Source organism: Pyrus communis, chromosome 14 (assembly GCF_041283825.1).
Source record: "Pyrus communis isolate YQ-2024b chromosome 14, ASM4128382v1, whole genome shotgun sequence".
Classification (NCBI taxonomy): Eukaryota; Viridiplantae; Streptophyta; class Magnoliopsida; order Rosales; family Rosaceae; genus Pyrus; species Pyrus communis.
In genome coordinates this window covers 22,500,727-22,525,521 of record NC_142578.1, presented here as the reverse complement: position 1 = coordinate 22,525,521, position 24,795 = coordinate 22,500,727, and the positions used below count along the sequence as shown (strand labels likewise).

Genomic DNA, 24,795 nt, shown 5'->3' with positions numbered 1-24,795 from the left:
CATAAATGGTATTTCTTGAGCGTTAAGTATTTTATTTCTTGCACACGTACGTAAGCTTAAAAACGTAAAATCAATTCTAAAAACTAAAGCATTGTTTCAAACAACTTTGGAGAATTATTTTAGTTCATGTTAAACTTTTATTTATGGTATTGTATATTTTGTAGGGAACTGTTGTACTATGGGTTTTCCTTTAATATCTTTTTTCTTGTTTAAAAAATAATAATTATAACTATATGTGGAGGTGTGTTTTCTTAAGATGGAACCAAAAAAAATAAATTATAAGTTATTACAATTTGGAGTTTATTCCTATAAATAATTGATCCCAAGTTGGGACTGAAGTTTTTTATGACTTTAAGTAAGGACGAAGCTATATAGGGCCTAGGGGGCATCCACCCCCAGTCAATTGTGTGCGTGTGTGTGTGTACTTTTGCATTCCAAATCCCAAGCCCTAATTAAACTACAAATGAAAAAAATATATTGCATTTCAATTTTAACGTCAGTTCTAATTAAACTATAAAAAAAATGGTCCAGTGGAAAAAAGACAATGTGTATCCACTAGTTTACATACTTGTGACATTAGCACTAACTCTTCCAGTTGCTATTGCCACCGTTGAAAAAGCATTTTCGGCCATAAAATTTCTGAATCGATTGAGAAATCGAACGGAAGATCAATGGATGAATGATAACAAGATTATTTTTATAGAGAGATATTTGATGGTATTGGTAATGATGTTGTCATGCACAACTTTCAAAACATGAAAACGCGTCGAGGAATATTGTAAGATGTTGTATAAAAAATTTGTGGATTAATATATAAGTGTTTTGTACAGTAAATTCTTGAGTTTTTTTATTTTACCTTGTTGTTTGAAGATGCCCCCATTCTTACAAATTTCAAGCTTCGTCCCTGACTTTAAGGAGGTTATTCTTTTATAGAGTATTACTTTAAAGAGATTTAAGTACTACTACACAATTGCATATTTTCTGTCTCCTCCCCAATCTCTCTTTGGTTTTGTTGTATCCTTTATTTCTTTATATTTTATATCCAATCTACTGCCATTACTATGACATCCCACATCGCCCAGGAGAGTGATTCTTATATGTATATTCCCATCTCTACCTAGCACGAGGCCTTTTGGGAGCTCACTGGCTTCGGGTTCCGTAGGAACTCCGAAGTTAAGCGAGAAAGGGGCTAGAGCAATCCCATGATGGGTGACCCATTGGGAAGTTGCTCGTGAGTTCCCAAAAACAAAACCGTGAGGGAATGGTAAGCCCAAAGCGGACAATATCGTGCTACGGTGGTGGAGCGGTCCCGGGAAGTGATCCACCCTGGGTCGGGATGTGACAGTTTGGTATCAGAGCCTAACCCTGGTCGTGGTGTGTGTATATTCTCATCTCTACCTAGCACGAGGCCTTTTGGGAGCTCACTGGCTTCGGGTTCCGTAGGAACTCTGAAATTAAGCGAGAAGGGGGCTAGAGCAATCCCATGATGGGTGACCCACTGAGAAGTTGCTCGTGAGTTCCCAAAAACAAAACCGTGAGGGCATGGTAAGCCCAAAGCGGACAATATCATGCTACGGTGGTGAAGCGGACCCGAGAAGTGATTCGCCCCGGGCGGGGATGTGACAATTACTTTTGCCGTTCATTCTTGTTATTTTATTCAATATAATTAAGTTATATAAATAAAAAAATAAAAAAAAACTCTTACATTCTCCCACTTGAGTGTAATCAAACTATCAACCAATATTATATCTAACAAGTAAATAGTGATTACTTAATCATGATGAACATAATAACCTTCCAATTGAATTCAATGATTTATTAGTTGAACTTCAGACAACTTAATACAAAGTTATATAGTATTAGTGTTCTAACATGACAAACTAATCAAACCCAAGTAGAATTGAACTTAAAAAAACTTTAGATGAGAGTCAAATCATATACTTGTATGACTCCCACATTGCTTGACCTAATGACGTTGCAGATGTCATTCTTTATTCCATATTTTTGCACAAAATTACAAAACATAAAAACGAACTTGACTGGACTTGAGCTTTTACAAGTGAATTACATTGTCATGTAAATCATCTTGCAAACTTAATAAGCACAATTTCTAATCAAAACATATACATAAGATGGTGAAAAATTATCTTACTCTCACATTCAAACATTATCCGTGATTGCATGCATACCCATATTTGGCAAAAGCATTTGAAATGCTGTTAAATGTAAGGCTTTTGTCAATGGATCCGCAATCATGTGCTAAGTACCAATACACTCCATTAACTCTCCTTTTTTTGGTTTCATCTTGGAGCTTCAAATAATTAATTTACATGAGTCTTGAGGGTTATGATCTTCTATTATTTTTGGCAAAGAACATCGCTGAAGTATTGTCACATAAAACCTTAATTGGGCTTTCAACACTTCTCATTATCTTCATGTCATAAATCAGATTTCGTAACCATATAGCTTCTCTCATTGCTTCAAAACAACCTATGTATTCTGACTCCATTGTTGAACCTACTATAGTGGTTTGTTTTCGACTTCTCCATAAAACTGCACCACCGGCTAATATGAATATATACCTATTGGTTGACATTCTATCATCTATGCAATCAACTAGATCAACATCACTATAACATATTACTTCCAAATTCTCAACTCGATGAAAACCCAAAACATAAACTTGTGTCTTCTTCGAGTACCTCAATACCTTTTTACCTGCATTCTAATAAGCTATACTAGGATTTGATTGAAATGTACCCAACACAATCAGTGCAAAAGCCAAATCATTCCTAGTGCAAACTTGTGCATACATCACCTTACCAACTAGGGAGGCATATGACTTGTCCTTTATAGCTTGGATGCCATGATCAGTGACAGTTATTAGATTTTGTGATAGAGAAAACTTGTCACCTTTGACAATGGGAACATCACCACTACTGCAATTCTCCATGTTAGACCTTTTGAGAACACGACCAATGTAATTCTTTTGAGACAACTAGAACATTCTTTTCATCCTACTCCTCACAATCTCAATGCTTAAAACATAGTAGGCTTCACCCAAATCTTTCATATCAAAACGGTTGGACAACATTTCCTTAGTCTAATTTAACAATTGAATATTTGAACTTGCCAAGAGTATGTCATCATCATCAAGAACCATAAATATGAAATAGGACTTATGCTGTTTCATGTAAATGCAGTTATCAATCTTGTTTTCCACAAATCCAAATGATTGCACAACTTGATTAAACCTTTTATACCATTGCATAGAAGCTTGTTTTAGTCCATAAATAGACTTGTTGAGTTTAGATACCCGGTTCTCCTTCCCCCTTTCAACAAATCCTAGTGATTGCTTCATGTTGATGTCTTCATCAAGACTGCCATTGAGAAATGTAGTTTTGACATCCATTTGGTGCAACTCTAAGTCAAAATGAGCTGTGAGGGCCATGATAACTTGAAATGAATCCTTGGTAGACACAGGTGAAAAAGTTTCAATATAATCAACAGCTTCCCTTTGTGTAAAACCTTTAGCCACAAGTTTGGCCTTAAACCTTTTAACTCGTCCTTGTGCATCACGTTTTGTTTTAAACACCCATTTGTAACCAATTCGTTTAAGGAGAACCTTCAACCAAGGACCAAACATCATTCTTTGCCATTGAATCCAACTCTTCTATCATTGCAACTTCCCAATGAGCACTTTGTGAACTCTTAATTGCTTGTTTACAAGTTACAGGATCATCATGGCCACCTATGTCATATTCAACTTCTTGCATATAACACATATAATCACTAGGTATGGCAGATTTCTTGTTTCTTGCGGATTTTCTCAACATAGGTGGAGGGTCGTGGAAAGATGTGGATGCTGCTTCCGTCACTATTGTTGGTGGATGTGAAACTATCTAGGGTTCCAATTCATTAACATGTTGAGATGTATAAGCCAATGTTTCAGATTCGTTATTGAGATCATGAATTGATGATGAAACTGGAATTGCAACATTGTATACGATGCAACTGCTTTTCCTGTTGTGGAGACAGTTGCCATTCGTTTTAGAGAGTTTGTAACCAACTCTAAGAATTAATTATATTAATTCACTTTATTAAACCAATATTAAGTTGACGTGTATTAAGTCTCAATATATCATATCCTTTATTTGCTTGTTGTTTGACATACCAAAATAAATGGTTTGAAATGTACATGGTATCATAGTGGGTTCCCTGAACTCGACCCCCAGAGGGGATGACCTATTGATGACCCTAACCCAGATGATGACTCAGATTTTTGTGCCTTGTCACAAAAAGAGGTTACCAACAGGGTTTAGGGTTCAATCATGTGATGAAGATTACAAAATTATAGGAAAGTGTTAGGGAAACAAAGTTTTTGTATCAGATAAGTTGTAAATAATATATAAATATCACGTTAATTAATTAAAGAGTTCAAGAAGTGATTTTTACATACCATTTTAGTTTCTCACACATCTCTTTATTTATGACCATCAGATTGAATAAATCAAACGGAATCAACAGTCAAGAGGAGTGTAAGATTATAAAATGGATGTGTGACAATCACTTTCCAAAAAGTTTATTTAATTATATGTTGGTTTACTCTAATTTATAATAGAATGGGGAGGAAAGTGAAAGTATTATGGAATGTCATTGAAATTTGATTAAAATTGGGTATGTTATATTTTCCCCGTCATTAGTAATATTGGGGGTTTTAATCAAATTATAATTAAAAAGGAAATATACAATTAATCAAACTAGAACATATACTTCATGGTGACCGATTACATGAAGAATTTTCAAAAAAGCAAACCCATTATGTGGATCTGAAAAACGTGAAAATAAATTATTTTCAAATGAAAATATTAATGATAAAAAAAATTGTTTGGTATATTAATTTATTTCATTATTCCAAATAATACCATAAGATTCCATTCATAATAATTCTTCAGCTGTCGCACCCACAATGTCATCATGACAATGCCACCACACCTGCTTTCGTTCAATTTACACGTCCTCTTCCTTCGACAATATATTCGAGAGTAATGCTGAAGAATAAATTCGTAAACTAAATATTGAAAATTAAAAAATATAAAAGTTGATGATTGGTTTATTACTTAAACGTTGATAAACGTGCTCATTTTTATTAATGACACATCATTTAGTTTGTAAATTTATTTTCCAAATTTAGTTTCCTTGCACTACCCTGTATTCAAATCTCACACTAAACAAATTATGCTCGATTGTAATTGTATATAAACCATAAAGTCAGAAACACAACATATTCGAAACCTGCAATTCCAAATTCATTTCCAGCATGGCCAAAACTTCCCAAACCCTCCCAGTTCTTACATCTACCCTACTCATATTTTCCTTCACTGTTCTTTTCTCTACAACCCTAGGGATCAAAAACCAAGAGAAGCTAAGCCACCTCCATTTCTACTTCCATGACATAGTCAGCGGTCCAAACCCTGCTGCCGTCTGGGTTGCCCAAACACCCATCTCCAAAAAATCTCCAACCCTATTCGGCTCTATAGCCATGTTCGACGACCCGCTAACCGTAGGCCCCACAAGGAGCTCCAAACTTGTGGGGAGAGCACAGGGGTTATACGGGTCAGCCTCACAGAGTGAAGATGCTTTGTTGATGGCCATGAACTTCGTATTTTATGAAGGGAATTATAATGGGAGCAGTCTCAGTGTGCTGGGTCGAAACTCCGTGGTTGAAGCTGTGAGAGAGATGCCGGTAATCGGCGGAAGTGGGGTTTTCCGGCTGGCTCGCGGGTATGTTCAGGCGAAGACTGTCACGTTTAATGCAACCAGTGGGGATGCTCTTGTTGAATATGATGTGTTTGTCTTCCATTATTGACTTGTCTGCTTTTCTCATCTCCACAATGTTGTCTTCGGTCAAAGTGTAGTAGGTGGAGTGGTGGGGTTTTGCTTTTTGGTGTATAGCCATGTTAGGTCGAAATGATTTCTTCGCTTCTTTATTTCTAGCATTTCAATTTCGATTGAAAAATAAACTAAAAAGAATAAATAAACATAAGTATATAGAAAGAAAAAAAACGAATGTGTCAGAACCATTTTCCTATACGATATGAATGTTGAATGGTTCGAAATAATCCATCCTACTTTTTTTTTTTTTTTTTCTTTTTGTTGTGTGGTGGGTGGGAAGTTTTTGTCCTGAAACAAAATTTAAGTTTTGCTTTATTTCTTGTAATTGAAAAGTGGTTCCTTAATCTCTTAAAACTCATATTTCATTCATTTTACCATGTTTTTGTGAACTCCATCCGAGTTCCGTTAAGTATGCAATTATGTGGAAGGGGTATTAGCAAAGTTTGCTCAAACATTACAAAGCCTTGAATAGGCTCAAAACCGCTCGAATGTGTTACGCGCTCAAACTTCATAGCCTCAAGTTCCATAGACAATGGCTACTTTGTCAGCTTTGTCACCTACAACTATATTAATCAAGGTGTTTAAATGATGAAATATACAGATAGGAAAGAATACAGTGCGACTAATAAGCACATAAGTCCTTTGTGCCATTATCTTAAATTGATCTAGCACTGGCAAGAACCGCTGGTCAATCTAGTTTCTCTGGCTTATTCCGATGGCGACCAAGATTTCATCATGGAGGAGATGAATGATGGAGGTCAATTGGATCTTGAATACGATTTCTATCGTGAGACTTGCCTAGAAACTGAGACCATTGTGAGGGTCGACGATGGCGCATATTTACTCCCACCAAAAGAATGTCTCTGCCCAACTGATGCGCCTCTTCTTCCATGACTGCTTCATTAGGTATATCCCAAACCCCAAGATTCTTTTTTTTCTTCATCTTTGTGGCTATTTCTCATATGGGTTTTGTTCTGATTGCTCTACTTTCAATCTTGATGCTACTTTTCTTCATCTTTGTGGGCTTTTCTCAAATGAGGTTTCTTCCAAATTCTAATCTTGCTCTGGGTTCTCTGACTTTCTTCGTTTTTGTGTGGGTTTTTCTTGAGGGTTTTTGTTTTGATTGTTCTGGATTTTCTGGTTTTAGTTTTGATTTCTTCTTCCCTGTGTTTTTTCACAAATGTGTTTTTTCACAAACACCCCCTGCAGGTCCCATTTTCGGATATCCGAATATGCGCTGGAACTAACTCTCCGAGGCCGCTGATCTTGGATTCGCCAATACTATATTTCCTTACTCGGATTCATTTCCGACGTTTTAATTCTACAGAATTAGCAGAATGTCACTGATCGATAAAAGAATCCTCTTTCATCATCTTCCCTGCTATAAATATATACATGTGTGTGTGTGTGTGTGTAATTATTATGTACATATGTATATCCCAATGTACGAAGAACAATAGGAGAAGTCTACATTAGGAGAACTACAATAGGAGAAGTCTTCATTTTGTCAATCTTCTCTTCTGTACTGTATCGTTGTTTTGAAAATTCATTAGGAGAACTACTTCGAGGTTTAATTCATTTTGTGTAATCAGTTTTCTTAAGTGGAAGCAATAAGTATGTTTTATACGGCATATTTTAAATAATTACATAAAAAATTACTTTCTAAAGATTGATGTGAAAATTTATAAACTGAATTAAATTTAAGAAACGCATGAATGAATTAGCAAAGAATTGAAATGTTATTTCATTTTTAATGCTTTTAATTGATTCATGTTTATGTTTGAATCAGTAAAGAAACGTTGCTAATGGTGTACCTGTGACGATTCAACGTTGATATGCTTCTGTGTCAATTTGGCTTTAGTTATTTGGTAAGAGAACTTACTTTAACCTCCCAATTTAATTCATTTTGTGTTATCAATATTCTTAAGTGGAAGCAATAAGTATGTTTTATACAACATATTTTAAATGATTACATAAAAAATTACTTTCTAAATATTGATGTGAAAATTTATAAACTGAATTTAAATTTAAGAAACGAATGAATTTAGCAAAGAAAACAAAAAATGAGAACTATTTTAAAAATTTTAAAATGTGTTCTAGGGTTTAGTAAGAAAAGTTGTTCTGTGAGTTGTGTTTTGAGGTTTACGTTTATGATGTGAATAGAAATATGAATGAAATGCACTTACATTATTTTAAAAATTTTAAGGGATGATGTTTATTGTCTGGAGAAAATAACAGCATCATTTCTGCATGTTAAGTTTATTTATTTTTTCAATTATTGTGGAGAAAATTTGAGGCCAAGTTCTTCACTCTTCTCAGTTTCTGCTGCTGATCGGCTGGCATCACACTATGTAATGAACTCTTCTCCTTCAAATATATCATCTTGTGATTGTGTAATCTTCATGGTCTGTTTGGTCTATTCCATTTCCAATTGGATTATCGATGTTGGTTCTATGTTTGAAGTTGGAAAAACTCATTTGTTGCTTTTATAGTTTGATTAACAGTTCTTAATTAGAATTGGCAAATTCTTTTACTAAACATTTTTTTACTCATATTTCTAACGTTGGAGGTTCATTCTGATTTGAGATGGAAATTAATGTTATCAAGAGTTTAAAATGTGATGTAAGACAGAAACTATTATGATTTTGTAGAGAAAATAAGCTTTTAAATGAAAGAGCTGTAAAAACAAAGTCAAGGATAGGTTAGAGGGCTTAAGAGAGTAAAATTGGGATTATGAAGGGTTAGACAGGTATGGGTGGGATTGGTTGAAGGATTTGACGGAAGCTAACTCTTAATTATGATGCTGTTAAAGAAAAAAAAGTCAAGGATAAGTTGAAGGGTTTGAAAGAAACTAAAGTGGAATTAATTGGAAACAAACTATTCACTAGAAATCGATATATTTTTAGGTGTTTTCGGAATACAAAGTAGTATAATAAGTGGTATATGTAGTTTATATTTTCTATACTTTTTCTTATAATCTCTTATGCCTTGGTCTAATTACTTTCTTGAATTCGATCTGTTTTTTGTAGAAACTTGGTTGCAAGGCAAGTTGAAAACACACAAAAGTTTGATCGCATCCGATAGAATTGCCAGAGAAGGTCATCTCCATTTTCTTACAAAATCAGACTTCTTTCTGCACACAGAAACACAAAATAAGGTCATCTCTTTATTTTGTTCATGATATAATTCTACTATCTATAAATTTATTTCAATTTTTTTTCCCTTGCCTGGGATGCTTCCTTAATGACCAACATAGCAAAGGACAACTTTTAGTGTTGCAGTAAACAACATTTCCCATTAATGTTTTTGGATAGGAAGCAATTTGTGTTTTTTCGTATCCAAAGAACTTCATAATATTTTTAATAGACGAAATAGGTTTCTCTTTTGATATTTAAATTTGTTTCATTCATGATGAGGTTGTGTATAATTTGCATTGGCATTGGTAACTTAGTTTTTGACTCAAACATTGTTTATGAAGATTGAAATTGCATAATCTTTCATATAGTTTTCAATCCCGCAGCAACGTGCGGGTACAAATTCTAGTGCCTCTCTAGATTTCACATTTCAGATTCTGAACCCCATATTATTACCTTCATGGTCCTAACTAAAACTGTTAGCATTCAAACGGGAAGAATTGATCATTCAACTATGAAGAGGAAGTACGTACGTACCTCTCTTCAATTTGCTTCAACTTTCGGTGCCAGGTTTCGTCTTTGATGAGATTACGGTTGATCTAAGAAAGAAACACACGCAAAAAATAAAATAAAATAAAATAAAATCGCATGAACACAACATTCCTATGCCAAAATCCAAAGTAAATATAACGTGAAGAGGAGTACATTACAACAGAAACTCACATCTGCAACACCATTTTTTCCACCAGACATTTCTCCAGTTTCGCTTGAAAAAACCCGCATCTTGGAATTTAGAGCTTTCTCTACTGCTTTGGAAACTGAACTTTCCGTCGTACTTTTGGCCTCCATAAGTTGAGGTTCATAGTACTAACATGGTATACATACATCAAAACAAAGTCTGTAGTCTACTGAATGACCGTACATTAGGGTAAAAGGAAAAGTAAGAGCACACAGAAGGCATGAAGGGTGGGGTTCGTTGACAGCCTACTTGTCTTTGAGTCTCAAGCTGACTTGCAAGAAGTCGGTTATACTCGTTAACATCTAAAGATCAGTCATGCGAATAAAACGAAAAAGATGCATAGAGCTAGCTAAAGTACACAATTTCAACTTTGCGGGCTCCGCCAATTCCAAGAATCGTCACTTCATTTACATGCATCGCAACCCCCTCCCAGTCAAATAAAGTATCACCAACAAAATCCCAGTTATTACATGCATCGCAACCCCCTACCAGTTATTACTTCGCCATCAACTTTCGCTTGGTTCAGGCGGTGAGCATAAGCATCACCAACATAATCCCACATCTGCTGCCTGCCTGTCCAAATGAAGCATATAGCAATGTTTTCCAATGCCTAACAGCATGGCCTTCTGCCTATATATCTTTTTTTGGAAAAAAAATTCTCTATAATATTCTGTTTGTGCTGGATGAAAGTTAATTAAGACATCGCCATAGCTCATCAAGTAAATAATACATGGGAATATTGCTTTCTTGCACTGGATGCAAAAATAACCTTCCACACCACATGTTACGTGAACCCTGGGATTCACCGAAATTTCCCAGACAGGAAAACTAACTCACTTGATAAATAAGTCCATATTGAAATGCAGGGACATTGGAAAGAATGGTTACAAAGCATACTCACTATTCCTCTAGTACCGCCATCCAATCTCTCTACGTTCAAACAAAAGTTAACCAAAATAACATATATATTGCGCAATATAACTCTGGGAAAAAATTAAATCAATAGAGTAACTCATCTACGACGACCATTTTATCACGGCCATTAAGAGTCCGTTGTAAAAAATACAAATTTATCACGGGTATAATGAGCATGTGGTGAATAACAATTTTTTATCAAAAACAAATTTTAGTCCATGGTAAAATAGTAATTAATGATCATCCGAAAGTTGCATGTTGTAAATATACTAAGCCACCACACTTGATGCTCATGGTTAATATGGTTAATATCCACAACGCCTTTTTATTATCTACCACAGGCATAACATGTGGTAAAATCATTCATAATTAAAAAAAAAAAAAAAAAAAAATTAGAGAAGGCGGGACACCAAATTTTACAAAATTTTAAACAATCTTTGAAATTTGACAAATCCACTTTGCGTGCTCTCTGCCTTCTCCGTGCCCATCTCTTCCACTTTATCTTCCCTTCCCCGTTTTCAGTTTGTTAATTTCTGTCATCTCTCTTTTTCTCTCTCTCTCACGGTGGTTTCCAATCTACTCCAATCCCAAGTCCCCACTACCACCCCTGTTCATACTTCCTGTCAAACCTGCTTCACGTTTCCCGATTCGTCCCTCTGCAGATGCCAAAATAACCCTTTATCCTCCTCCGAGCCAACTCAGTGGAGATGGGACTCTGCGCACCAGAACCTCTTCAAAACTGCCATCAAAAGCTTTGTTTTTGTAGCAATTTTCCCCAATTTCGTTGAAAACCTTATAAATTCGGCCTTGGTTTCACTCTCTTTCTCACATTTGCCGCTCATTTTGTTGATCCGCCTGTCCATCACTCTGTCGAATCTCATCGCTTCGCTAGCCAATAGGAAGAGTTTACATTTGGATGAATATTCCTTTTTTTTTGGTCAGGTAAGTTTGATTTCATTTGTATCTGTTTTTTTGGATATTCCTTTATTAATGAGCCCTTGATAACAATTTGTCGCCGTAATATTTTTCTTGTTCAAAAACTACCCCTATGCTTATTCTCTCTTATGAATGATGGTGGATGACGATTGGGTTGCAGGGTGGTTTGCATTTGCTAGCCCTTCTCACTTTATGGCTTAGAAATTGGTATGCATATATTTGGACTGATTTTAGGGTTAGGGTTTTGAATTTGAATCTCTATATTCTCACTCAAATTTTGGAACTTTCCTCTTGTATTTTAAATTTTTATTGTATTTGTTCTAATACTATTGTAGTTGTTTTGTTGGTTTGATCGCAGCTTCCATTTTCTCTACTTAAGTAGTGCAGGGCCATCATATGATTAGTAAATTAAAGATGTTCCCTCAATTTCATTAAATAACTTAAGCTTGAATAAATCTTGGTAACCCATTGTAAACACGAATTTTCCTACGATGAAACGAGACAAGAACACGTGTACAAAATAATATTTTGTATTAATGATTCGGGGTTACAATCTCTTCATAGTTTGATCTTCTGATTCGATCTCCGTAAGATGTAGATTAGTGGATGTTTTGTTGACCCAAGGGCCGTCGAGGCTTGATCTTGGATGAACGGTTGGAAGTTTCTTCAAGAGCCTTCAGGGCTTGATCTTGAAGGTTGAGGGAAGTTTCTTCAAGGGTCTTCGAGGCTTGATCTTGAAAGTTGATGGAAGTTTCTTCAAAGGCCTTCAGGGCTTGATCTTGAGGGTTGAGGATGAATAGATCTTCAAGGGCTTTTGGGCTTGATCTTGAAGAACGGATGTGTGGATTTGTTGATATTGTTGATCCAAAGGGCCGTTAAGGCTTGATCTTAGGATGAACGGATGATGAACGATGAACACTTTCTTTAAGGGCCATCAGGGTTTGATCTTGTAGGAGGACTTGACGAAGAACGAAGAGGGCTTTCTTGATCCTTCGGCATTTGCTTGAGAGCTTTAGAGTTTCAAAGCTTCAAGATTTTGGTGTGATGTGAATTGGTGTAGTGAAATGAATGAAATTGACTTCTGTTTATAGAAATTTTCAAGGCCTAATTTTGAATATAATATTCAAATGAAATAAATCATTTATGCCAGGTGTTGACATATGTCCTATTTGATGACTTTTCTGATTTTGTTCAATTTTTTGTTAAGTTACATGATACGTGTAAAATTTATGTGATACGTAAATGTTGAAATTTTAATTATTGGTCAACATTTATTTCACCAAAATTTCGATGTTTACAAATGCCCCCACTTCAAGGTGCGTCGTATACATGTGTTTGTCACATGTAGGAGATGCGTTTGGAAGTTCCTTAATGTAGATGTTGATCCAAAGGCCTTTAAGGCTTGATCCTGAAATAGACTGGAAATTTCTTCAAGGGCCGCTGAGGCTTGATCTTGAATTGGGCTGAAAGTTTTCTTCAAGTGCCGTTGAGGCTTGTTCTTGAATTTTGTTTGAAATTTCTTCAAGGGCCGTCGAGGCTTGATCTTGAATATAATTGGACCACAAGGAGCTTCACATGGTAGATGATCTTTGGCTTTGGTAGTGGATGAATTGGCACGTATTTTGTTGCGTTTGTTGACTTTCCACAGCTTTGATCTTGAACTAGGTTAGAGGATTTTCTGGTTTCCTCCAATTGTTGACTTTTCACAGGCTTATTCTTGAACTGGGCTGGGGGTTTCTTCTGCCAGACTTGTACCAAATGTCTGAATTTACTCCTTTTATGTGGAGCTGAATTTGATTCAAGGGTGGTGGACACTTGATTTTGAATCGGACTTGTGATTTCTTCAAGGGCCATCGAGGCTTCTCGAGCTCTTCGATTAAAGCAATGATGTCGAGCTTGGATTTGACTTAAACTCATCCGTTTGGATTATGCGGTTCTGCAGAGAAGGACATCGTGCTATAATGATTTGTTACAGCTCATTATGCTGCATTCTTCTCTGCTTGTTTCTTTTGTATAGCAGAAGTGGTGCGTAACCTTTTGCATTTAAATGGTCATTCAGAGCATCACTTCTTAGCGACTCATCCATGCTTGGCAGCTTCAGTGTAAAGTGCCAACTTCATATCAACTGTCCTTGGAGTATTTGTTGAGGAAATTAGAGACCCACCAACAACTGAAGACGAGCACTCGAGAGCAATGCTAGGTAAGAAACCATGCAAAGGTTCCGGGCAATCAGTTCCAGATTGGAAGTTTGATTTCAGGTTCCAACTGATCGCTTTCTTTCTCCTTGTCTTACAGGCAAGAGCAAAGGCAAAGGGAAAGACAGGGAAAAAACATGATATGAGATACCTATGCTTTCAACCCTGATAATATGAGATACTTTTGTTTTTGAAGAAGTAGCGGATGAATCAGTACATGTATTTGTTGCGCTTGTCGCCACATGCTTCGATGTATCATTTTTTGCTTGCCTTATCTGTTCTCCAGACATCTAGTATCTTTTTTGGAAGTACATCAGTAGTTGAAGATGAGTACTTGAGAGCGATGCTAGGTAAGCAATCAGGGAAGGGGTTCCAGGCAGTCGGTTCCTGACGGGAAGCTTGATTCCAAGTGCCGACTAATTGCTCTTTTTCTCCTTGTCCTGCAGGGAAGAACAAGAAGCAGTCGGTTCCTGACGGGAAGCTTGATTCCAAGTGCCGACTAATTGCTCTTTTTCTCCTTGTCCTGCAGGGAAGAACAAGAACGGAGAAAAAGACAGAGAGAAGACATGCTATGAGATACTCTTGCTTTTGACTTGCTAATAGTAGCGTGCATCTTATTTTTGTGTGTATGTGTGTGTATGTATGTTTCGATGATGAGTATGGTAGATTGACACTGCTGGGTTCCTCGATGGGCTTTCTCGTTGCACCGCATGCGGATTATTTTTTACTTGCACAGTCGATGCACTACATTTTTCTCTGCATGCAGATCATTGTTTGCATAGTCACCGTCCTTCTTTTGCTTATGCGGGTCAGTGACACTTGGGAAATCATTATGCATATGCAGGACTGCACAGTCACCGCACTACATACAGACTAGTTGAATTTACAACTGTTGAGACCATTATATATTCATACACGTACACACACGTATAGGGCACCGCATGGTCACTGCACCTGCTTGCTGTCTCGCATCCCGACTGCATTGTACTGCTTCCTCACTGCACTGTGTTCTCTGCGTCTGCCGCCTGTTGAACTCAGTGCTGGACAAAAAGAGTGGCTTCGAGTGCAGGTTTGAACCGCAAGGGTGAGTTGCTTTCCATCTCTTCAACCTTTACAGTTCTCCATGCTATTGTGGGAGTTTGGTTGCAGTGGAGACGAGGCACGAGTCGTCACGAGTGAGTTGCTTGCAGATGAGAGAAAGCCATTGCTGCGAACGGGAAGAAGAGAAGGCAGTCACCTAGCAAATTCCTTCATGCGTCCTTTATTCTATAAGGCCTATTCTTTGCAAGCAGGGGACGACTTTGATCTTTTGGGCCATATATATATATATGTTTGTAACGTGATTGATCTTCAAGAATCTGCCATTGATGGGATCGATCTTCAATCCGTCTTCCGCCGTAATTAAGTAGGTGTCGTTGGTGTAGACTTTGATAGGAGCATATTTATACGACTTAGTTAGCTTGTTTTCTTGCATTTAATTAGCTAAACTATGTTAATTATAGTGTTTAAAGTTATTTTCGTGCAATTTTCAGGTTTTAGTGTCAAAGTATGCAAAAAGAAGCAATTTGGAGCATTCTAGAGCATTTTTAGGCCAAGATTGGATAGTGCAAGCATGGAGGCATGAGGATGGACGAATTTGAAGGCTTGAATTCAGTTAGGGAGCTGCAAGTGGGCCTAAAAACCTTATTTCTAGAAGGCTTTATCTATTAACACATGGTGCCTAAGTCCTACCTTGTCTCCTAGCCGTCCTACCTTGTCTCCTAGCCGTCCTACCTTGTCCTAGCCGTCCTACCTTGTCTCCTAGCCGTCCTACCTTGTCCTAGCCGTCCTACCTTGTCTCCTACCTTTCCTAGCCCTATAAATAAGGCTTTGCAGCAAGGCACTAAGGGGGGATCACTCATTCACCCAATTTTCGTCCATTCATCCAGCCACACCACTCTACACATCCTAAAATCCTAAAAACACAATTCCAGCCAAACACTACACCTTGCCGTGCCTATCCTCCATCCAATTCCATAATCCCTGATCCTAAAACACATCCCAACCATCCCATCCACCTTTGTGCCGTAGCAAGGAGAAAGAAGGAAAGATTCTTGGATGCTCAAGCTTCGTCGTTGGTGCATTCTAGGTGTAATTCGTTTTATGATTTCAATGTTTAATTTATTTTCCTTTCATTTTGCTATGAACATGAGTGGCTAAACCCCTATTGGTTAGGGGTGATTTCGAAGCCATAACTATGTGTGCAAGTTGATTTGATAAATTCCAGTTATGAGTTCTTGAATCGTGAATGCAATTGGCTTAACTGTGCGAGTAATAACGTATTTGTGTTTGTTAATTAGGGGTCGACACTTAATTGGCTTGCATGAATATGATGCTAGAATATAAGTTTGTTTCACATAATTGTCACACACTTATATTCACAAGTAGTGAAGGTTGCTAGTCACAATCGCGTTAAGTTCAATTCCTAGCATAAGTGTCATGATGTCATAGTCACAAGTGCTTTGTCAATGCTTATAGTTTTCATTGAATGTAATGATCTTTGATTGTATCTTTATTATGATGTCATGTAAGGAACTTTTGAAGAATGCTTTGGGTTGTCGTATGATGTCATCCAATTCAATAACACAAGGAAAACTTGAGAATTAACTAGTGATGTCACGGTTAATTTGGGGCATTGTCATTCATAATTCTATGAAGGAATAACTGGAAATCGAGTCATTTGCATACTTGTCATGTGTGGAGAAAGAACCCCTAACTAGTTCATCATCCATTAAAAACCCCAAAAACGTTTCAAAATCAGTTTTACTTTGCAATCTGTTTTCTCAACTTTAATTTCGTCCAAATCAAATCCCCCTTTACTTTGAAGTCTCAATTTAGTTAGAAATTATTTTGGTTCATGTTTTTAAGTGTTTTGAGTCAAGTTTTCAACCAATTTCGTCCAAATTAGTGTAGGTGCTCAAAACTGCCCAGAAAGAGGTTTTTAGGCAGTTTTGAGTCTTCTAGTTGCTGTTTTGAGTTTTTGTTTTGTTTTAGTGTTTTAACTTTGGTTTTTCATTCTTTGAGTCCAAATTAGTGTTTTTAACTTTGTTTTGGAGTTCTTAGGTCAGTTTTCAAGAGTTTAGCAATCCCTCCTAATCCCCGGTTTTGAACGATCCCTACTTACATACTTTGCTACAATTGTCAGAAGAGGGTTTAATTTGTGTGCTTAATATATTTCGCATCAAATTTTTGGCGCCGTTGCCGGGGATTAGCAACTTTGCTAATCCCTTGGTTCTTTTCTTTTTGGTTTAGTTATTTTCGTTTTAGTTTCTAACTTAGTGTTGTTTTCTTTGTTTGTTGTTACTTTTGATATTTGATTTAGTTCTCTTTCTTTGATTTTAGGTACTAGAGAAGTAAGATATGGATTTTGCTAGCATTCAAGCTCAATTGGCAAATCTTACTTCTCAATTGTCGCCGTATGCCGAAAGGACCACAATGCAGAGTGTCCCTACATTTGGTGCTTCATATAGGCAAGGATTTCAAGCCAATCAATGTCCACAAAGAGATTGGAGGGATCATTCAAACTCTATGTGGTGGGAAGCTCAACAAGTTCAACGTGAAGCATATTGGCAGCCATATGAGGAGTTCTATTCAAGACCTATGCAGCCACCACAACTTCATATGCAATATGCTCAATTAAATTCAAGTTCGTCAATAGATTATAATCAAATTCTTAATGAATTAAATTCTTTGGTGCAGGGGTCACAAAATCAAGCCAAGGAGGCTCAACAAGAAGCATATTGGCAACCATATGAGGAGTTCTATACAACACCTATGCAGCCACCACAACCTCCCCCACAACAATTCCAATCAAGTTCAAGTATGTCCATGGATAATGATAAAAATTTTCAATTACTAACCTCTTTGACGCAGGACAAACAAAATCAAGACAAGAAGTTGGGTAAATTGGAGGAGCAAATTGGGCAGATTATGGAGTTCATGAAACAAATTCAAGAGCAAAGTGAACTCTCCAACTCAACTATTGAAAACTCGAAGGAAGATTTTGAAATCCATAATGCTATCACTTTGGGAAGTGCTATGGAGGTTGGAGCTGACCTAAAAATGTCCAAACATAGCCTAGAAGTGGATGAGGAGCTGCTAATTGAGGAGGAGGAAGAAGACATGCACACGACAAGGGTAGAACAACCCTTGCCGCAGCCCCCTAAGCCCTCTAAACCACCCACCACAAGTAAGGACGTCCCAATTCCATGTTATTGTGATGTTATTCCACCCAATGTCCCTTTTCCTAGCAGGTTTTTGATTCCCAACCAAGAAGAGAGTAAAAAGGACATCGTGGAAGCCTCCCCAAAGGTGCAAAATCCTATTCCAATTCTTGGTGCAACACAGCAAGTTTTAGATGGTGTTGAATTCTTCAAAGGACTTTGTACACCAAGAAGAATGATTCAAGAGAAGGTAGTGGCTGGAGAAGATGTAGAAGGCATCAAAGAGGACATATTTGAAACCACAAAACCCAAAGAAGTTGAATTTGATGACATTGGACAAGTCATAACCATCACATGCAATCTGGCCAAGTCCAATATCCCTGAAACTTTCAAAGGAGTGGTGTTTGTCATTGAGTTCTTGTCGGACAAAACAAGTAAGTCATCTTCTCCAAATTCCATTACATTTTATACTAACTTGCTGATTTTGATGAATCAGGCACCTACACTAGAATTCAAACCAATGCCGGTTCACTTCAAGTATCACCTTCCATTCAAGGATCAATTCCATGTCGTGGGACCTAGGGAAGTTTGAATGGAAGCCTCGTCCGGCTGCAAGACGTTAAAGCAAGCGCTTCGTGGGAGGCAACCCATGCATTCAAATAAGGAAATCTAGGAATTGCTCTAACAACCAGATTTGAGTTTCTAAACCCTTCTCTTTGCTGCACTTATTTTTACCATCTTTGCCATGTTTAGTTCATTGTTGTTTAATTGTTTTCTGTGAGTTTATGCTTGAAACATTGAGGACAATGTTTGATTTAAGTGTGGGGGGGGGGGGGGGGGGTAACTAAGTGTTTTTGATGCAAATTCGTGGGATTTTATCACCCTTGACTTAGAGACTTGTTCCTTGCTGTTTTTAAGTGTTTTTAAGCAGTTTTGGTGTGTTTTAGTGTGTTTTGAAGTAAAAATCCGAAAATCACATAAAAATTTGAAAAATGGCTTTGAAAAACCCAAAAAGAGTCGTTTTTGTGTGTTTGTTTGTGTTTTAGGTACCTTCCAACACAATGATGAGGATTTGGTTTGTAATTTCATGGCTGTTAAAGAGAGTTATTAAAATGGATGAAAATTTGATTTGCTCTTTGGTTTATGCTTAGTTGCAATTATAGTTCATGAATTCACATGTAATCAAAAGAAAAATTAGTTTTTGTAACATGCTTGAAGGAAGAAACTCAAACTAACGCTACAACCCTGAGAGACTTGAGCTTTTAATGTTCTTTGGAGAGTTAATAATCTGTGCATTTGTTGTCTTCTAAAGTCGTTGCATGATCTCATTATTCTTTGCTTGGTTACTACTTAGAAGGCGTTTCATCATTTAGTTCCAAATACTAGAACTCATGCCCATTTCATTCAAAGCATAAAATTGATTAGCATAACACATAACAAGATGAAGTTGTTAGTGAACCAAGAGCCAAATAGCCGTACCCCACGTTCATTTGTTTTGTAGGTTTAAGCCCCGTTGAGCCTTGTTTAGCCTATGTTCTTTGTTAACCCACGTTATCCTTACCTAGCCTAGAATAGGACCATCCATGCCTTTGTTCTTAAAGCATAGTGAACATGACTTAGAATGAATTCCTTTTGATTATTCTTGTGCAGAAAAACAAGTGTGGGGGAAGGGATTTATGTGTGGGAATTTGTGCCAAAAACAAGAATTGGGCACGAGAAAAGAGAAAAGAATGAAAAAGAGGTCAAAATAAGTGAGAAAGAACTCACAAGTGTTGGTTGTTGAAGAAAGGGTCCAAAAAGTTAAATTAGACCCTAAGTATTGCGTATTTCATCCCCTTGTGTGTCTAAGTGATTTTCTGCACGCAAAAGTGAATTCTAAGTGTCAAGTTCATTACTTGTTTGCTATCGCTTTAAGAACTTTTGTTTATCCTTAACCTTTCTTTGTTAGCCAATACCCCTTAGCCCCGTTACAATCCTTAACTTCTATCTTGAGTGTTATGTATTTCAATATGTGGAGTTTGGGATTGGTTTGAGCATATGGTGTCCCTGGTTCTCGCATCTAAGTAGTAGCATTCCATTCATGAGATCATATCTATAAATGCTTAATCATTCCAAAAAAATGCTTCTTTTGTTATAACATGTGTGAATGTTCGTTTTCATGTTTACATCAATCTTCTCACATATACTTAGTATAGGGAGTGTAGTAAGAAAATCTGTGTGAAAATAAGAGTGTATCCAGTAAGAAATTGAGTGGATTCTCTAAGGCATGTTACTACGTCCATAATGTTGTTTTAAACGATTAAATGTGAGCTAGTGAATGGTGACTATGATTAAGTATATGCTCAAGAGTAGGGATGACTAAAATCTGTAGGAATAATGATCTTTGGCATGTTATGTATCGTTGGAAATCCCTGTAGCAAATGTTGGAAGGTTAGGTTTTGTTTTGTTTGTTTTATTTTGCTCGAGGACTAGCAAAAGCTAAGTGTGGGGGAAATTGATAGGAGCATATTTATACGACTTAGTTAGCTTGTTTTCTTGCATTTAATTAGCTAAACTATGTTAATTATAGTGTTTAAAGTTATTTTCGTGCAATTTCAGGTTTTAGTGTCAATGTATGCAAAAAGAAGCAATTTGGAGCATTCTAGAGCATTTTTAGGCCAAGATTGGATAGTGCAAGCATGGAGGCATGAGGATGGACGAATTTGAAGGCTTGAATTCAGTTAGGGAGCTGCAAGGGGGCCTAAAAACCTTATTTCTAGAAGGCTTTATCTATTAACACATAGTGCCTAAGTCCTACCTTGTCTCCTAGCCGTCCTACCTTATCCTAGCCGTCCTACCTTGTCTCCTAGCCATCCTACCTTGTCTCCTAGCCGTCCTACCTTGTCTCCTAGCCGTCCTACCTTGTCCTAGCCGTCCTACCTTGTCTCCTAGCCGTCCTACCTTGTCCTAGCCATCCTACCTTGTCTCCTAGCCGTCCTACCTTGTCTCCTAGCCGTCCTACCTTGTCCTAGCCGTCCTACCTTGTCTCCTACCTTGTCTCCTACCTTGTCTCCTACCTTTCCTAGCCCTATAAATAAGGCTTTGCAGCAAGGCACTAAGGGGGGATCACTCATTCACCCAATTTTCGTCCATTCATCCAGCCACACCACTCTACACATCCTAAAATCCTAAAAACACAATTCCAGCCAAACACTACACCTTGCCGTGCCTATCCTCCATCCAATTCCATAATCCCTGATCCTAAAACACATCCCAACCATCCCATCCACCTTTGTGCCGTAGCAAGGAGAAAGAAGGAAAGATTCTTGGATGCTCAAGCTTCGTCGTTGGTGCATTCTAGGTGTAATTCGTTTTATGATTTCAATGTTTAATTTATTTTCCTTTCATTTTGCTATGAACATGAGTGGCTAAACCCCTATTGGTTAGGGGTGATTTCGAAGCCATAACTATGTGTGCAAGTTGATTTGATAAATTCCAGTTATGAGTTCTTGAATCGTGAATGCAATTGGCTTAACTGTGCGAGTAATAACGTATTTGTGTTTGTTAATTAGGGGTCGACACTTAATTGGCTTGCATGAATATGATGCTAGAATATAAGTTTGTTTCACATAATTGTCACACACTTATATTCACAAGTAGTGAAGGTTGCTAGTCACAATCGCGTTAAGTTCAATTCCTAGCATAAGTGTCATGATGTCATAGTCACAAGTGCTTTGTCAATGCTTATAGTTTTCATTGAATGTAATGATCTTTGATTGTATCTTTATTATGATGTCATGTAAGGAACTTTTGAAGAATGCTTTGGGTTGTCGTATGATGTCATCCAATTCAATAACACAAGGAAAACTTGAGAATTAACTAGTGATGTCACGGTTAATTTGGGGCATTGTCATTCATAATTCTATGAAGGAATAACTGGAAATCGAGTCATTTGCATACTTGTCATGTGTGGAGAAAGAACCCCTAACTAGTTCATCATCCATTAAAAACCCCAAAAACGTTTCAAAATCAGTTTTACTTTGCAATCTGTTTTCTCAACTTTAATTTCGTCCAAATCAAATCCCCCTTTACTTTGAAGTCTCAATTTAGTTAGAAATTGTTTTGGTTCATGTTTTTAAGTGTTTTGAGTCAAGTAAAATTGCCCAGAAAGAGGTTTTTAGGCAGTTTTGAGTCTTCTAGTTGCTGTTTTGAGTTTTTGTTTTGTTTTAGTGTTTTAACTTTGGTTTTTCATTCTTTGAGTCCAAATTAGTGTTTTTAACTTTGTTTTGGAGTTCTTAGGTCAGTTTTCAAGAGTTTAGCAATCCCTCCTAATCCCCGGTTTTGAACGATCCCTACTTACATACTTTGCTACAATTGTCAGAAGAGGGTTTAATTTGTGTGCTTAATATATTTCGCATCAGACTTCTTGTATTACGTAAGGTCATCCCACTTTGATGTGAACTTGCTTTTTGTCTTGTGAGTTGTGATGATAGGCCTACACAATGCAAGGACAAGATCTCCAGTTTAGAAAGACCTTAGGCAGTCATTCTTATTGAATGCCTTGGATAGCCGTGCTTGGTAGCATTCCAAGTGTTGTTGAGCTTCGAGCCTTCTTTCGTCGAGTGCTTCCAACTTTTGAAGTTTTAGCTTTGCATTTTCCTCTTTAGTCAAGCGTTCTTGTATATCCATCCTTAGTGAGGGGATTTGACTTTCGAGCGGCAGAACAGCTTCTATGCCATATACAAGAGAATAAGGCGTAGCTTGGATGGGAGTCCTATGTGTAGTCCTATATGCCCAAAGTGCTTCACTTATTCTTTCATGCCAGCCTTTCTTTGTTCGACTGATTACCTTCTTCAGGAGGTTGCACAGTGTCTTGTTGAATGCTTTCGTGAGACCGTTGGCCGGAGCATGATACATGGAAGACTTGTGCTGCTTGAACTTGTATTTCTCATAGAGCTCATCCACTAGTCGGTTGGAGAACTGTTTTCCGTTGTCAGTGATAATGTAGCAAGGCATACCATATTGGTGGATGATATGCTCCTTGATGAAACGAACAACAGTTTCCTTCTTGACTTCCCTTAGGGACGACTTCAACCCACTTGGAGAAGTAATCTGTTATAGCCCTAGGATGTAAGCTTTTCCTGCAGATGACTTTGGCGTAATTGGTCCTATGACGTCCAATCCCCATGCGTCGAACGACCATGAAGTAGCTGTAGGGTGTAATGGTTCATCCGGTTGATGTATGAAGTTGGCGTGGAATTGGCACATTTTGGCGTGTTCCATGCAATCCTTCACCATGCTTGGCCAATAGTAACCCATTCTTTTAAGCTGGAAATGTAGCTTTGACCCAGACTGATGTGCCCCGTACACACCTAAGTGTGCTTCTTCCATGGCTTGATTGGCTTCTTCCTCACTTAGGCATCTCAGGAGCACTCATTCAAAAGAGTGTCAGTAGAGTGTTCCTTTGTAGTAAAGGAAGCCAGGTGCTCGTCGATGTATTTTAGAGCGGTGTCTAGGATCATCTGGAAGCTTTCCATACTCTAAGTAGTCGATCAGCGGATGTCTCCACTCTTCAACGTCGACTGGAAGTACTAAGATGAAATTTTTATCATCCAGTAACATTTCAGTAACAAGCGGGATCACCCATCTTTGGAAAACTAGCCCGTCTGCAGCTTCATCTTTTCTTAGTGTTATACTCGAGGCTAGATTGGCGAGAACGTTTACCATTTGGTTTTCCTTTCTTGGAACATGTTCTAATGTCACGGCCTCGAACTTTTGTAGCTGTTGAGTTGCCAGCCGGAAGTATAGGATGATATCTTCTTTCTTCACCTCATATTCCGTCAAGAGTTGATTGATTATGAGCTTGGAGTCGTGATATACCTCAAGAGCTGTGATTTCCATGTTGATCGCTATTTGGAGCCCGATAATCAGTGTTTGGTACTCAACGACGTTGTTGAAGCATATCTCACTTAGTTGGAAGGAGTAAGGTAGTATTTTCCTTTGTGGCAACATGAATACTACTCCTGCCCCCGCTCCGTCTGCTCGTGCGGATCCGTCGAAGAACATCGTCTATGTCGAGAAAATGTCGATGTAGAACACCTCATCGTCAAGCAAGTCGTCTGAGATTTTTCAATCAGTTGGGATTGAGTGATCGGCAAGGAAGTCTACTAGCGTTTGTCCTTTAATGGCTTTAGCTAGGACGTAAATGATCTCATACTGATTAAGAAGCAATGCCCATTTAGCGAGTCGCCCTGTCAAAACTGGTTTGGACATGGCGTATTTGACTAGGTCAGCTTTAGTAACCAAGTGGATGGTATAAGCATGCATGTAATGTCTAAGTTTCTGAATGGCGAACACTAAGGCAAGGCACATCTTTTCTATTGGGGAGTAGTTCAACTCAGCGCCGGTGAGAGTTCGACTGAGGTAGTAAAACTCTACTTCTTTATAGGATTCATTTTCTTGTGCCAAGAGTGCTCCAACAGAACCTTCTTGAGCGGCGATGTACAACATGAGCAGTTTCCTGGGCACATGCGCCCCCAGGACAGGTGGACTTGATAAATACTTTTTTATGCTTTCAAAAGCATTGTGGCATGCTTCGTCCTATACGAACTGAACATCTTTCTTCATAAGTCGATTAAACGGTTGACAACGCCCTACGAGGTTGGAGATGAAGCATCTGATGAAGGCTAGTGACACGCCCCAACTCTGATATTGCTCGAATACTAGGATAAACACGTGCTAGCCGACACCTGAAGGTGATGAAAGACATTAATTGATACAAAAGCTAAGAATGAGAAATA

The 24,795-nt window shown here is 37.7% G+C and overlaps 1 protein-coding gene and 2 long non-coding RNA genes across 6 annotated transcripts; all 3 read left to right on the top strand.

Moving 5' to 3' along the window:
• The first annotated feature begins 5,249 nt into the window (after nucleotides 1–5,249).
• Nucleotides 5,250–5,990, top strand: LOC137713948 (dirigent protein 22). Its single transcript, XM_068453310.2, has one exon. It carries the CDS (start codon nucleotides 5,321–5,323, stop codon nucleotides 5,867–5,869), a length of 549 nt encoding a protein of 182 aa, XP_068309411.2. The 5' UTR covers nucleotides 5,250–5,320; the 3' UTR covers nucleotides 5,870–5,990.
• Nucleotides 5,991–6,387: 397 nt separating this feature from the next.
• On the top strand, nucleotides 6,388–9,388 carry LOC137713545 (uncharacterized). Of its 4 annotated transcripts, XR_015955411.1 has the most exons (4): nucleotides 6,402–6,801; nucleotides 7,685–7,763; nucleotides 8,215–8,246; nucleotides 8,925–9,388. It is a non-coding gene; the product is annotated as an uncharacterized LOC137713545 (long non-coding RNA). The 4 variants fall into 4 exon arrangements; XR_015955409.1 differs by having other exon boundaries at nucleotides 6,388–6,801; nucleotides 7,685–8,246; XR_015955410.1 differs by lacking the exon at nucleotides 6,402–6,801 and having other exon boundaries at nucleotides 7,376–7,763.
• Nucleotides 9,389–11,078: 1,690 nt separating this feature from the next.
• LOC148691408 (uncharacterized) lies at nucleotides 11,079–12,759 on the top strand. Its single transcript, XR_015955901.1, has 2 exons — nucleotides 11,079–11,826; nucleotides 11,955–12,759. It is a non-coding gene; the product is annotated as an uncharacterized LOC148691408 (long non-coding RNA).
• The last annotated feature ends 12,036 nt before the right edge of the window (nucleotides 12,760–24,795 follow it).